At 32.1% G+C, this 15683-nt stretch overlaps 1 protein-coding gene across 3 annotated transcripts in view; it reads left to right on the forward strand.

The window, feature by feature from the left end:
• The window catches only part of LOC129229621 (uncharacterized), a 68470-nt gene that overhangs the window by 28968 nt on the left and 23819 nt on the right, over positions 1–15683 (forward strand). For all 3 annotated transcript variants that reach the window (XM_054863967.1, XM_054863970.1, XM_054863969.1), the window contains 3 exons: positions 1427–1517; positions 12209–12259; positions 13962–14052. In XM_054863967.1, coding sequence (XP_054719942.1) covers positions 1427–1517; positions 12209–12259; positions 13962–14052 — 233 coding nt within the window. The remainder of the gene's footprint in view (positions 1–1426; positions 1518–12208; positions 12260–13961; positions 14053–15683) is intronic.

The raw sequence follows: 15683 nt of genomic DNA on the forward strand, positions 1-15683 counted from the left end.
TGGTTCAGAAAAATATGAAGTTGAAAGTTGAGATGGCAAGAAGCGCCGAATATTGAAGCTTTGACTGCTCTGTATGTTGAGAGTTTGCATTAAATGCACAATGAATGCATATAACATCATGTAAATCTCCCTGTATTTTACTCTTAGTTTTTTCAACATTTTCAGCGTACTGTTTTTAAAATTATTACGTATCACCAATTGAAGATTTTAATTTTGCTTTGCACTGGTAGTACCAAAACAAAAAGAACTTTTCTGATTGGAATAAGTAATATAAAGCATTCTTTGAAATATTAAAGACATCTTCTACAATTATCTAGGTTAATGTGTTTTATCTATTTTTTTAAGTTATAATCTAGAAACATTTTACTTTAATCAACTAGTCTGGAATAAATTTTTGGATTTTAATTATATAGAACAAATATTTAGATTTTAGATCTGGAATAGATGTGTTATGATGGATTGGACATCTTCCTCAAATTTTGATTTACACAAAGAAAAAAGAAAGGAAATAAAATTAAAATTTAGCTTCAATTTATGAATGACAATTATCTGCATATTTTACAATCTTGGCTTACTGTTAAAAATCTTGGATCAATGAATAAAAAACAAGTTAAAGTATTAACAGATTAATACTTTAACTTTTTAACAACATCTATTTGGAAAACTGAAATATTGCATCTATAACAAATGAATAATAAAATATAATTTTAAAACAAAAAACTTAAGGATGCACATATCCGCCATTGTATATATAAATAACATCACTATTGTTATAAGTTTCACATCCAGAAATATTTGAATGGTTAATTAACTATATTTATATAGTGTCATTTTAAAACATAAGTTTTCTAAAAAAAATTATCAACTGAGTATAATGTAATGTAACTTCAACAGAATATATTGTTGGAGGGAGGAGGAGAGGGGCGCCAGATTTCACTTCTGTCTAGGGGCAGCGGGGAGCTAAATTTGGCTCTGGTTGTTTGAGATGTAAACTTTTGAGATGCATGTTGTATTTGTTCCTGTAAAACTATTTCTTGAATAGATTTACAGTAAACTTGGATAAGTGCCATTCCATTTATTTAACTTTTTTTTGTGTTGAAAAGAGTTAAAGGTATGTGATTTAAAAGTGTTACATCTAAGCCTGCATATCAGTACGCACACCCATTTTTTTCAGTTGTTAAAAGACATAGATTAGGCTTACAAAGATGAAGTCTGGGGTATACACCAGATTTTCTTCTTCAAATGAAATGCAGCAAATAGGACATTATTATAGACAGTAAAACTATCATATATAAATAATAGGTATTGTTTGCACTTGATATTGTTAAATTAAAAGTGACTAAAATGCAAATTTCACTATGCGTCCCCACCCTTTTCTAGTTTTACATAATTGATTTAAACTTAATCATGCATTGTGTATTTTTAGTATTAGGAAATCAAAAAGCAAGTACAGGTGATTATACTGAAGCTATACGTTTGTTCAGTGAAGCTATCAAGCTGAACCCTGCTGATCATAGGTATAGTTGTATTTGTATTTCTTTTATTCATTACTTTTTAAAAATAAACTGATGACTTTTTGTAAAAAATTAGAACATCTGTGAGAAATAAAAATAATAGTATGACTCACATAATAAGACATCTGATCTAGGATGTGTTCGTTTTTTTTTTCTTGTTTGTGTTGGGGAAGGGGGGGTACCGGGTCAATAAACATTGGCTAGGTGAACTGGTCTTCCACAATGTTATTTCAGCAAATAGAATCATTTAATTATCACAGTTCAATTTTTAATGGCTTAAAGGACATCATTACCAGTGCTGCACATACACAAAACAATCAGTAAAAAGCTGGGACATTCCATGAAAAAGTCATCTTATCCTGCACATGATGCTTCATGCATTTCATTAAAAATAACAATTTAAAAGGGTAACAAACACAATTTTGTTGCTTAAGAAATCACAAATGTACGTGTGATATCTTGAGCAAGAAATGGTGTCATTACTTTTCAGAACTCCTTTTTTTAATATGAAATATAAGAACTGTCACATGCGGGGCAAAATGACCGTTTTCAGTGAAATTGCCATGTACATATTTTTTTTTTTTTTTTTCAATGTTTCAAATTATTATTTCTCAAAAAATGAGATATATTTCCTTTATGTTAAAACCTTAGCTTTCAAAAGCTACAATTTGTTTTATCATTGCTATATCAATATAACATTGCTATATTAATAAAACAAAAATATTAAGTAATGCATACAGCAAACAACAAGAAGTTGATTTTGGATGTCCCGCATGTTACACATGCAAATAAATTAAATTTTATGTAATTAAGTTATTTAATTAAAATAATACTGTCTCAGGAGTATCTCTGTATCAAATGTAAAGATTGCAAAATGTGCTTACTCCTGTTTTGTTGAAATTATAGAGTCTGATTGCCCCCGCACGAGACAGTGGAAGGGCCCAGCTTCATAAACACAAAAATAGGTTACAAGGAATGCATTCTATACTATGCATCATGTTTAACCGCTCGCCCGATTGAACTGAACGATGATTTTATTGCTTTGTCCATTATAGTTTTGATTTTCATTGATGAGTTATCTTCAAGTTATGAAGACATGAATTTTGTTAAATAATGAATATCCAGTAGTGTATATGAAGGTTTGTTTACATTTAGGCATGCTGTTCCTTAAAATCAGATTTTAAACATTTTTTTCTCAATGCTTTTTATAAAAGTTTATTTCAGATACGGTTTGAGTTTGAAGTAAAAAGAAATAATTAAAATGATTTCTATTCAATCTTAGCTACTGTAAAATATTTTGCTTAATTTATTAACCTTCATTACTAATCTTACTTTCTTATTTTGCTTGTTGATGAAATCTTTTTTTCTAATTATTCAGAGGGGGAAAAATGTCACCATTTGATTTTCTATATTTATTTAGAGTACTTGTGTTTTTAATGTCTTCAATAACGTCATTCAAAAGTATCATTAGCAACTCTTTTTTTTTTCGTTAAAAAAAAAAGCTTAATATTTATCTGTTCATTTTTTTTCTAAATTCAGTAATGTAATTCGTTATAATTAAAGAAGGGAATGGAGTGGAACCAAATTACTGAACCTATTACTGAAAATTATGCTGCTTTTTGCTCTATATTTAATATTTAGTGATAAATTCAAAAGTTTGATATATTTTTATTTAACATTTGATTTTATTATACCTTAACTGCTTTCCCTGTGTCATTAATTCCTTCAATGGCCAAAGTCCTTAGAATGCCTTTTGTCCCATGACAGCCCAACATGGCCAAAGATATTGCCATCCCTCCCTCTCATACATGGACAATAGGGTGGAACGAAAAAAACGAAGTTTTTATTTTCGAATCGTAATAGTACGGAAAAGTTGCGATTGGTGAAGACTTACAAAACAAAACAAAGATTTTTAAAATCGGATAATATCTTCCGATCCCGCAACGAGCCTGAATATTTGAAAAAATGGAAAATTTCGTGTTTTCTTAGTGATTTTTCAAAAATTTTGTTTTATGTTTCTTTTTAAAGCTCTAAGATGGAAAAGTTACGATTGGTGAAACCTTCAGAAATTAAAAAAAAATTTGAAATCGAATAATACCTTCTGATCCAGAACCAAGCCTAAAAAATCGAAAAAGTTGAGAATTTCAGGATTTTTCCGAATTTTTAACATTTTTGGATCAATGTACTTTTTCAGGCTACAGAACGGAGAAGTTACGTTTAGTAAAGACTTCAAAGTAAAAAAAAAACATCTTTTTAAAATAAAACAATATCTTCCGATCGCGCAACGAACCTACACGTTTGAAAAAATGTAAACTTTAAGCCCTTTTTTCAGCTTTTTTTTTTCTTTTAGTTTAACGATCCTCATAAGTTCGGTATAAAATACTAATAGACGAACGTTTGTTTATAAAACAAATGTGATATTTTAGTACTAGAGCCTGCCTGAAAATTGTCCACATGGCCCTTTAATCCCGCGATACTTATATTTGTTTATGCCGCTTAGTACAGTGTATGCATCTAATACGCCCCATTAGCGAAATAAAGAACCGCAAAAATTTCACAGACGATGCCATTCATGGTTACTGAACAATTCAAATCTATCGATACTTACCTGACAATCTAAAACAAGTTGTTTACTAGGGTGGAACGAAAAAAACAAAGTTTTTATTTTCGAATTGTAATAGTGCAGAAAAGTTGCGATTGGTGAAGACTTACAAAACAAAACAAAAAATTTTAAAATCGCATAATATCTTCCGATCCCGCAACAAGCCGAAAAATTTGAAAAAAAAATGGAAAATTTCATGTGTTCTTAGAGATTTTTTTAAAATGTTGCTCCAACGTTTCTTTTTAATACTCTAAGATGGAAAAGTTACGATGGTGAAGCCTTCAGAAATTTGAAAAAACATATTGAAATCAAATAATACCTTCTGATCCAGGAACAAGCATAAAAAGTAAAAAAATTGAGAATTTCATCTTTTCTTAGTGATTAAAAATAAAATTGTTCTTGTTGTTTTTTTCCCCGGGGTTACAGGGAAAAGCCTTTAATAAAACCCTATATTACACATGAACATTAATTTACTTCTTGACTTTTAAGGTATATTCGAAACAAGCAAAACTACCATTCTTTACAACAATGAAACATTTTCAAATAGTAAAAAGTTATGAAATATTTACCAAATTTACAATCCAGTATACAAGTCTTATTGTTTTAAGTGTTAGTTGTTGAAGTTAATTTATAATCAGATTTTTTGGAAAATTCGGGCATAATTGATCTGGATTTCAATGTTGCTCTTATGTAGCCATCTTTTGATTTAAATCCACACACTTTGAGTGCGCCTCCGTCATTAGCTTCACACATCTTTCGACAGCTTGCGTATGGCAGAGGAATAGTTTTATATCCCAGTCGGGTATAGTGCCTGTTACAATAAAATTTTCAATGTCTTTGTTAGGAACTTTTCGAAGAAAAGGTGGAGAAGATAGCTTTGTCGTGTTCCAATTAATAATCTCTGTGTAACCTTCTGCTTCGAAATTTAGAGATGGAATGACAAAGTTTCTAATGCTTTTGCCTTTAGAAACAGATTCTCTGGCTTTTAAGACGTTTTTAAATGCTAGTTCTGTTATGTGCCCTCTTTCATCAAACACCATTGCCATTAATAAGTTTTCGGGATGCGCAAAGAAAGAGTTTCTTTCAATGACAGGGTAAACAACTTGTTTTAGATTGTCAGGTAAGTATCGACAGATTTGAATTGTTCAGTAACCATGAATGGCATCGTCTGTGAAATTTTTGCGGTTCTTTATTTCGCTAATGGGGCGTATTAGATGCATACACTGTACTAAGCGGCATAAACAAATATAAGTATCGCGGGATTAAAGGGCCATGTGGACAATTTACAGGCAGGCTCTAGTACTGAAATATCACATTTGTTTTATAAACAAACGTTCTTCCATTAGTATTTCATACCGAACTTATGAGGATCGTTAAACTAAAAGAAGAAAAAAAAGCTGAAAGAAGGGCTTAAAGTTTACATTTTTTCAAACATGTAGGTTCGTTGCGCGATCGGAAGATATTGTTTTATTTTAAAAAGATGTTTTTTTTTTACTTTGAAGTCTTTACTAAACGTAACTTCTCCGTTCTGTAGCCTGAAAAAGTACATTGATCCAAAAATGTTAAAAATTCGGAAAAATCCTGAAATTCTCAACTTTTTCGATTTTTTAGGCTTGGTTCTGGATCAGAAGGTATTATTCGATTTCAAATTTTTTTTTAATTTCTGAAGGTTTCACCAATCGTAACTTTTCCATCTTAGAGCTTTAAAAAGAAACATAAAACAAAATTTTTGAAAAATCACTAAGAAAACACGAAAGTTTCCATTTTTTCAAATATTCAGGCTCGTTGCGGATCGGAAGATATTATCCGATTTTAAAAATCTTTGTTTTGTTTTGTAAGTCTTCACCAATCGCAACTTTTCCGCACTATTACGATTCGAAAATAAAAACTTTGTTTTTTTCGTTACACCCTAATGGACAAGTCTGAACTTGCAATAACTTTACTGATGATTTGAAAGTAAGAGACTTATTTGGAAATAGTGAATAGGTGTCACCTCATGATGGACAGGAAAAAATATGTAAGGAATATTATTTGCATTACTCGAAGAATTAACAGCTCCCACCACCATTGCTGTACAAATAAATGTCAAAGAGAGTGAGGAATTAAATGTAAAAGTCCACTGGGGGAGGGGGGAGGTTTTCCAGTAAAATTTTGAGAAAATTCAACCTTGGGACATACACATATAATTAATGTTATTGCTATTTTCCTGGTAGAACTCGCTTGCCAAACAACACATAAAAAGTTGCACAGGATATCTGTATGACCATTAATTTTGCTTAGTGCAATTTTACATGTAAATTTTAACAAAAGTGCATTGTCAATTTGTAAAATAGGTAGTTTTGCCCAAAAAAATAAATAAATAAATAAAAATAAAAATTAAGAGACGTTAAATTGACTAGTACAACACGTTTCAAAGAAAAACTTAATATATTTTTAAAAAAAACTTGCAAAATAAAGAAAAACCACTAAAAAGACACTTAACATGTACCCATAATTAATTTCACATGCATTTATCACTGGCATTGTTGGAGTTAACCTTGCAAATAAATTGTTCACATTTAACACAGGAGATATAGGTTGTTTGGATTTGGCCTCCAGTTGCAAATTTCCTTCCAAAAAAATTAATGCGGGTTTTCAACAAATGAAAAGTCCCAACTTTCGGCAGGTACTCTTGAAAGAAAACATTTAGAAATTAAGCTACTGAAGTTTGGGTTCAAATCTGTTAAATTACACTTGAATATAAACTGGTGGACAATTGCTAAGGACAGATGGCAATAGCAGTGTTAGCAACCACAAAATGGAAGGCAGGGAAATATGGAAATTGGCATAAGTTTGGGACACAGTAAGACGTGTTGTGAGTATGCAAATTTTAGCCTCACGACGTTGCTGGTCACGTGCTAGCACTGATAAGCGATATAAAGGATTGGGCGTGTGATGACCATTGTTGTTCAAAAGCAAAGTTTGACGGGAAAGAATCAATTCACGAACTTGCATTTTTTAGTATGTTTTCCTGACATCCCTCAGATGATTTTATGGGTGGCAGTAAGGTTGATAACATCAAAGAAGGGCAGAAAAATTTAGATGTTGCGAGGGGGTTCTACATCAGTCACAGGGTTGTGTCTAGAGTTTAGAAATCATTTTAAACAAATGGAATGTGTAGCAAATGTCACAAGGGAGATCATGTACACAATACAATGTCAGCAGAAGATTGGTACTTAGTGCTAGCAACGAAAAGGAACCAGCGCAACACAGCGACTGAGGTAGCAAAGCAGTTTCCTGCTGCTACTAGCAAGCAAATATCCCGAAAAACTGTAGCCAGACGTTTGAATGCAGTAAGACTATACGCCCGTTAGCTTGTTTTGTGCATCCCATTGTCTACAGTCAGAGTTCTCTTGTTTGCAATGATGTCTTCAGCATCGCATCAGGAGAGAAGTCGACTGGGCTTGTGTACTATTCTCAGATGAAAGCAGGCTCAGTCTGTCGTCTGATTGTGGAAGGCAACTAACCTGGCATGACAGTGGTACAGCATACAAGCAGTCAAACATAAAAGGACTAGTATCGTACAAGTTGTGTCATAGTATAAGTAGGATTATAATCAATTGCCGTATGTTGCTCGTGTGCTTCCAAACAAGGCTATGACGGCTAGTGATACACTAATGTTGTTCTACTGCCTCATGTTCATGTGATCTGTTGTGCTGTGGGCAATAAATTTGTTTTCATGGATGGCAACATAAAAAGTCACTAACAATCAGCGTCCAGGAGCAGACCCCGAAGAGTTCCTATTTTTCCTACTTTTTCCTACTTTTTAGAGCTCTCTCCTTATTTTCCTACTTTTTCCTTTCTTTTCCTACTTTTTCTTTCTTTAGTATAGCATTTCTAATTGTGCATTTTTTCTTATTTTTACAATGCCGCACTGATATTTTTCTGCATGTTTCAATTTTAAAAAGCAAAAGAAACAAGAAAAAGTTTTTAATTCACTGACGACAGTAATTTCTGTAAGGAACACTGCGGCGCCCGGGTGTTTAAAAGTTAAATATTGGTAAGTGACTTTTATGCCGTTGCGGCGTTTATGATCGACCTTTCTTTTTATCGCCCCGACTTCAGTCCTACTTTTTAGCGAAAAAATAAACAAACAGATACTGGCCCATTCTGATGCAATTATATATTATTTACCCCTAAATTAGAAGCTTTAATTAAAGTAAACGGTCGACTGTCCAAAAAGTGCGGGAAAATCCAGATTTCCTATTTGCCATTTTTTTGTGTAATTGATTACAAGTGAAATGGAGCTCTATTTAAACAGAAGGGCAATGAAAAACCATAAAAGGAACGTAAGGAAGCAAAAAATGAAAAACCTGTACACTGTACATATTTTATTGATGTTAGTACAAAATAAGAGGCAAAGATAACAGAAATTCGCAAAAACGGATCACTTCAAAAATAATCGCAGAAACCTACTTTTTTCATACATAAATATGATTATTGTTCATTCTAAATCGTAAACATGATAATGAAATTTATAAAATTTCATTTTCTTTCCTTGCAAAGAGTGTATTTGCAAGAAAAAAAAAAAAAAAAAAACGCGGCAAAACCTAGATGGGCAAAACGTTCCTTATTTTTGGAGAAAAAACGGAAATCAATTTAAATGCGAGATTCAGTTTTTATTTCTTTACATTTTTAAAAGTTGGGGGATAGAACCACAAGCAAATATGTACTATATTTTTTTTTTCTTTTTAATGGGTATTTTCCACTCTGATATATCATCAATATCGAGGAGTTACTCATAATTTTTATGTGCAGCCTTTATGGCAATGCTGCATTTCGGAACATATAAAATTTTTTTATACTCTTACTCTTTTCGGGGTGCGGCAATTATACCGATGCGACGTATCTACTGTAAGTTATTGTACTCGGGGCGCCTGATCAAAGGGTGGGGGTGAAAGAGATATATGCTGGCTTTTGATACCAAATGCTCCCCCCCCCCCCCTCCACTCTCAATTTCGTGAATAACTTCCGAATGAATATTTTTGTAGTATGATGAGGATCGAACGAAATACATGTCTTCGTTTTTATGCACAGAGAAACATTAGTAACTGATCTTTTGACTTTGATAAAAATGTTATGTTTACCATGCATGTATTTTCCCCCCTTTTTTTCCAGTGACAAATTTTGGAACAAAAAAGAGGTAAAAAATCATCAAACCAATAAAATAATATTCGTTTTCATTGCTTGATTCAAATTAAAACTGGCCCACCATTCTGATTTTCCCCCGGGAGTGGCTAGCAAAGATGAAGATAATGAATGCATGCTTCGAGAATAGATAAATATATAGGGATAGGAGCAAAGGATGTATACTGAATGCAAATTTTATCTGAAAACAACAAAAACCGCACAAACTTGTATAGTTAAGCATTAATTTGCCAAAGCCAGTGAGGGGAGAAAGTGACCCCACTGACACCCCATAAATGACGTGCCTGAAACAAAAATTTATGTTGAATGCTAAAAGTACACAACATAATACAAACCCTATAGTTTACTTATTTCGTTATTTATTTAGCTTAATTATTTTATTATAAATTTTATGTCCCATATTTAAGAACAAATTTATTTTAGTTCTGCATTTTCAGTCTTTTTCCTTTTTCTTCAAATTCAAACATCTGCCCCTGTTTATGCAAGAATGCATGCCAGCTGCTGATTATTTTTAACTAAAACTAATTTAACATTTGCTTTGCTTTTTGTATCACAGTTTATGACAACAGGAGCTGAAAGTGTTAGTACAGTAAAACCTGTAAAGTTGACCACCCTTGTAAGTTGACCACCTGTCTATGTTGACCGTTTTTGTCAGGAACGGAATTAGTCCTATCTCATATAATGAAGGAAAACCTCTGTAACTTGACCACCTCTCTATCTTGACCACCTGTCTATCTTGATCACTAATGTTCGCCAAATTTGGTTTGGAGTATTGTAAAAAACCCTTTGTAAGTTGACCACTTGGTTTATTTATTTTTTAACTTTCTTCAGAAAATTATTTTATTTATTATTTATTTATTTATTATTATTATTATTTTCATAACTTTCTAAGAATGTTGTTAAGGCTTTGATGATAGAACAGCATTTTACTAACTAAACCAGCAGAATAAAGCTTAATGCAGCTCTTTATTCTCCAAACTTGTTTTTCATTTGTTGTTCTATTTGAGATAGTAAAGTAAAGTCTTTTAGTAAAGTGAATAAGTCTTAGTGCTAGTTTTTTTTTTCTATTTTTTCTTCAATTTCTAGAGCCGTTAGCCCCTTTAAGGACGCGGGCCCCTTGCACTGCGGGTGGCAGATCTGGGCTTGCTAATGAGTAAAGTTAAATTTTTCTGGTGCAAGGGATTAAGAGATAGGACATTTTGATTTTGCCTTTATAAACTGGGAGAGTCGAGCTTGTTGCTATTTGTGCTATAAGTTTTACATAAAAAGGCTTCAAAAAGAAAGTTAGCTGAACTTGAGATTAATAAAAAGTATGAAATATTAAAATTAACTGAAAATGGAAAAAGCCAGAGAATATTAGCTGGCATATATGGAATTTCTAAAACTGAAGTGTCTAATATAGTTAAAAACAAGGAAAAATTAACAAAATTATTTGAATAGTATTTTTAATTATTGTTCCACTTTCAATAATCTTAAACAATGAAAGTGAGTTGAACAGAAAGTTTAAGGGTGAATTCCTCAAAAAATGAATACGTGGTGCAAGAAATGACAAAAAAAAATATTACCGCCCTTTATAAGTTGACCACCTGTCTAAGTTGACCACCAAAGTACTGCACCGCGAGTGGTCAACTTACACAGGTTTCACTGTATTTTCAAATGATAAATGGATGCTCTCGAAGGAATGTTTTTGTTTTTGACAAAACAAATCTTTGACAAAAATGGTTTTATTGCACCAAAATATGAGTTTTATTATTATTGTTTTTTTTTTAATTTTATTATTGTATTGTTGAAAAGTGTTTCTTTGATTTGGATTTTATTTTCATATATCCTTGTTTCTACCAGTTTATTTTTCATACTGATGATTGTCAGCTTGTTTCTTTCATTTTGTTTTTGCGATTCGGCCTTTCATTAAAGCCTTTTAATACTTCAAAAGTACTGTTAGTTTATTTTTAAGACATTTTTAAATCAAAAATACTGTTAGTTTATTTTACATTAGAAATAGAATTTACTTTAAATTTGTTTCCTTTTGACGTGTGTGTAGTCCCATCTCTTCCTATTTTTTCCTACTTTTTTAAGCGATTTTTTTCCTACTTTTCCTACTTTTTCAATTTTTGATTCCTTATTTCCTACTTTTTTCCCCCAAAAAACCACTTCGGGGTCTGCAGGAGTGTCTAGCTCACTCAAAATATTCAACTCACAGGATGGCCAGCACGTTCAATAGTTCTGAATCATATTGAAGATGTTTGGGATGCTTTGGGGAGCAGTCTTGCTGGTCGACAACGCCCTCCAATAAGCAAGGACACAGTTATCCGTGACTGACAGAAGAATGGGATAAATTACCCCAATAGCTACTGGATAATGTTGTGTAACGCATCACATGACGTGTGGAAGCTTGCATCACTCTCCATGGTAGTCATATCCCACATTGACATCTTACGCCAGAGTGACTGGGGGCGGTAATTACATTTATTCACTTTTACATATTCAGTCCAAAATGACCATTTCGTCCTTTGAACACCTTTTAACACCTTTTGAATTTCAGAGCACAGTAAATTATTGTCATTGCAATGTTTTAGAGTTCTGGAATTAGTTTATTTCGCTTGGCATCGAATTACATATATTTTTTTACGTGCTACATAGCCCATTGGAATCTGTCCTTAGCAATTGTCCACCACTGTATAACGTTTTTAGTGACTGGGGTTATTCTGGACCCTACACGATCTCCAATTTCAGAACTTTCTTTTTAGCCATTTATATTATGGAATTTTTATAATGGTTAAACAGAAAATGTGCGTGTGCAAGAATTATTAAAGAAAATAAGATTTCTTGCTTTTAAAAATATATTTTATAAGTAAAGCTTTCTAATGGATCTACATATGTTATAAATGAAGTTTCCTTATTTCAGATTTTATGGCAATCGTTCCTACTGCTACGAACATAATCGTGAGTACGAGAAGTAAGTATAGTTGTTTAATGTGGAATTAAGTTTGTATATGACTTTTCGCTTTTTGACTCTTTCAGTTTTGCTGTTTTTTAAAACTATAACTAGGGGAACCCCCCCCCCCCCCCCCCGCTCACTTTGCTTGACAGGTAACTCAGTGCCGCCTGCGGTGGGTGACAATTAATGATTTTAATACTTTTTCCCTTGGATATCCTGTAGACATCCTGCCGAGCTTTCTGCCGAGTAAGCGTAATTTGCGAGAATTTCCGATTTTCTTCCATTTTGAAGAAACCTGCAGAATTTTATCTTCAATTGGAAGATATTTAGAAAATCTGCAGAAATTCTTCAGATTTTTCTAGAATTTCTGCAGAAAATTTCTCTGAGTTTTCCTCTCCCATTTGAACAGAATTGTTCTGCCCTTCAGCCATCTGTTCTGCGACGTACATTGCAAATTTAGTAGTATTCTGCTTTGGGGGCTTTTATATTCTTTTTTTAAAATGCAGAATTTAAAAGCTTTATTATTACTTGATGCTACAATGCTTATTAAGTAATATCTTCCCCCAAAATAATTAAACTCTTTCGAATTAAAAAGAAAAGCTCAGGCTTCAGGGCTGCAGTTGTGGTGCGACTTTGATATTGATGTTTCGGAAAAAAAATTGATGTTTTTGTGCCAATATTTCTCCAATGTCAATGTTTTATAATTGACGCTGCCAATTGGAGTACAGTCAACTCCCATTACAACGCGATCCCACTTACACGAAATGGCTGTAACACGATTTTTTCCTTTTCCCCCGGTAAAGAATTTTTTTCCTAACGCGAGTTCTTCATCCGCAACATGAAAATTTTCCGAAGGGAATCACGGTTTTTTCGTAAATGGGCCTTCATCCCTTTGGCATCGCTGAGGGTGGAAGTTCCTACACCGTACTAGTCTGAATTTATTTTTTTCATTATATATAGGAAATTTAATGCAATATAATGACACCTAAGAGCGCTGTTTCATTAAAAGTTTGAAGATAGAAGGAAAAAGAGAAAGTTTCAACAACTATAGTGCATTTGTTTTTCTTACTACAAAATGTACGTACCATAGTGGTTTATTTTACATCTTCCTTTCCCATTGAACATTGATTTTGTGCATCGTAGCAGTTTTTTTATGTTAAATAAAAAAATTTTTTTTTAAATACAATAAATAAAAATTCAATTTTTTGTTTAAGAAACAGTAATGTATAGTTAAGAAATGGTTCTTAACTGTTTGAAGTGGTGCTTACAAGTGTCTTTAATGGTATGGGTATGTTTATAAAAGTTTTTACACATACCCTTTTCCACAATGCGAAATTTCAACTTACGCGAAGGATCTTGGAACGCATCCCTCGCGTAAGTCGGGACTCGACTGTACTGAATTTTAATGTGGTTCTACCCTATTTCTAGTTCGTCCACAATAAGTTGTTGATTCAAGTAGGTAAATTATTATTTTACATTAAATATGTACCATACTGTTAGTAGCAGTACCCATTTCAAATTGCTATAAATATTTAAAAATCATTAACTACATTTTGTGTTTTAAATATACTTCGTACAGTTCAATTCAGTGAAAATAAACCTTCTTAGAACACATTTTTTTCCCTTATACTTTTTTTTAATAATTTTTTTTAAGGCAGATTGTTAAATATTTTCAGAAATGCAAGCAATGTATAACTTAACATAATTATTTTATTTTCAGAGCTTTAAGAGATGCTGATAAATCGATATCTTTGTGTCCTACCTGGCCCAAAAATTATTTTAGAAAAGGGAAAGCTTTGTTAGGAATGCAAGTAGGTATTTTGTACTAAAACACTTGCATTTTAAACAAATTGCTTATGCGTAACATTTCTTGACACTGGAGTAATATTTATTAAAATGTGGGTGCTAAATAATTTCTAACCTATTGTTAAAAACTATCTTTTCTAAAATTGTGATTAAATTTTCTGCCAAATATGTATTGTCCAGTTTAAAATTATTATTTTTTGATAAATTATGATGAAATATTCAATGTTAGTTAAGTAAAGAAATGCAAAACATAAATCTTTAAATCATGTTACACAAAACCGAGGGGACCAAAATATTTTTCATGTTAAAATAATTTTATGCTGAAAAACATTTATTAAAATGCACAGAATACTGTCCAGGCTGCTATATCACTATGCGTTAACTGTTTTTTCATGTTAAGTAGTGTTAGGGGGTGTCTAGAGGGGGAGAAGGGCTTTCGGCATGGACCCGAGCCTGAAGGGGACCCAAGATTTGTAAAATCAAGGGGGAAATATATTTTGGGAGGTAAAGGTAAACAAAATGTAGGGGGCCGGTAAAAGTCGTTTGAGATGGGCCCAAAATTTTTGTGCATACCTCTGTCTGAAGTAGGCGTTGCTTTTTTTTTTGTTTTTTGCCTAAGATTAGAGCTCATTTTATTCACATTTAGTCCTTTTGAACAGAAGAATGCTAGTAGTATAGCTATAAAATTAATACAACCTATGGACAAATTGCTATTTTCGAGATCTTGATCTCAGGTAAGTTTTAAAAAGTTTACACATTAAATAAAAAAAAAACATCTTTGAATTATTTTTCCTAAACTCGGCCATGCCTCCAAAAAGGCAAAGAGGAACATAACACTTTTCCCTTGCTGGGTGAATTCTGTTGCATGTTTCCTCAAAAAAAAAAAAAAAAAAAAAAAAAAAAAAAAGTGCAAAACTATATTAAGTAAATAAGATAAATTTAACATGATAAAAGTGAATATTTATTTACTGATAATACTTATAATTAAGATCACTAAATAATTTCAAGAAAAAATCCTCTGTGCACCCTTGGATAATCTGAAAGAAACTAAATTAAAAGCCACATTTAAAGACTTCGGAACCCTCCCAAAAAGTTAGAGTCAAACTCGCTTATAGCGAGCCCTGTTTTAATGAGAACTCGGATTTAGTGAGGAAATCATAAAGATTTGGCTGGTACAATGTTAAGTGTATGGGAACAAAACTCGCTTTTAGTGAGCGAACCTCACTTAAAGTGAGCAATATTTTTGTAATTCATTTGATTTCCTCCTCAGAAAAGTTAATTCTATTTTTTAGAAAGAAAAAATCATTAACATTTTGAATTGAACCGAAAGTTAAATAAAACTTAAATCATGAGAACAATTGATGACACAACCATCGAATTGTTTGAAAAATAGAGCTTTCTTTCTTATGCCACCTAATAAAACTTTAGTCAAGAATTGCAAGACAAACTAGTGAGACATGAGATGCACTAATCTTACATTAAATAAAGAAAACTGAAATAATTCAGATGTGACTAAAATTTTCAAACTTGTTAGTGAAAATGTTAAGAAAGTCAATTGGGGGAAAAAACGTTTTAATTTTTCTTGTAATAAAGGAGAGCCAAATGATCAAATTGTGATGAATTAAAAGTAGCATAA

The sequence above is a fragment of the Uloborus diversus genome, chromosome 9 (assembly GCF_026930045.1).
Source record: "Uloborus diversus isolate 005 chromosome 9, Udiv.v.3.1, whole genome shotgun sequence".
Lineage (NCBI taxonomy): Eukaryota > Metazoa > Arthropoda > Arachnida > Araneae > Uloboridae > Uloborus > Uloborus diversus.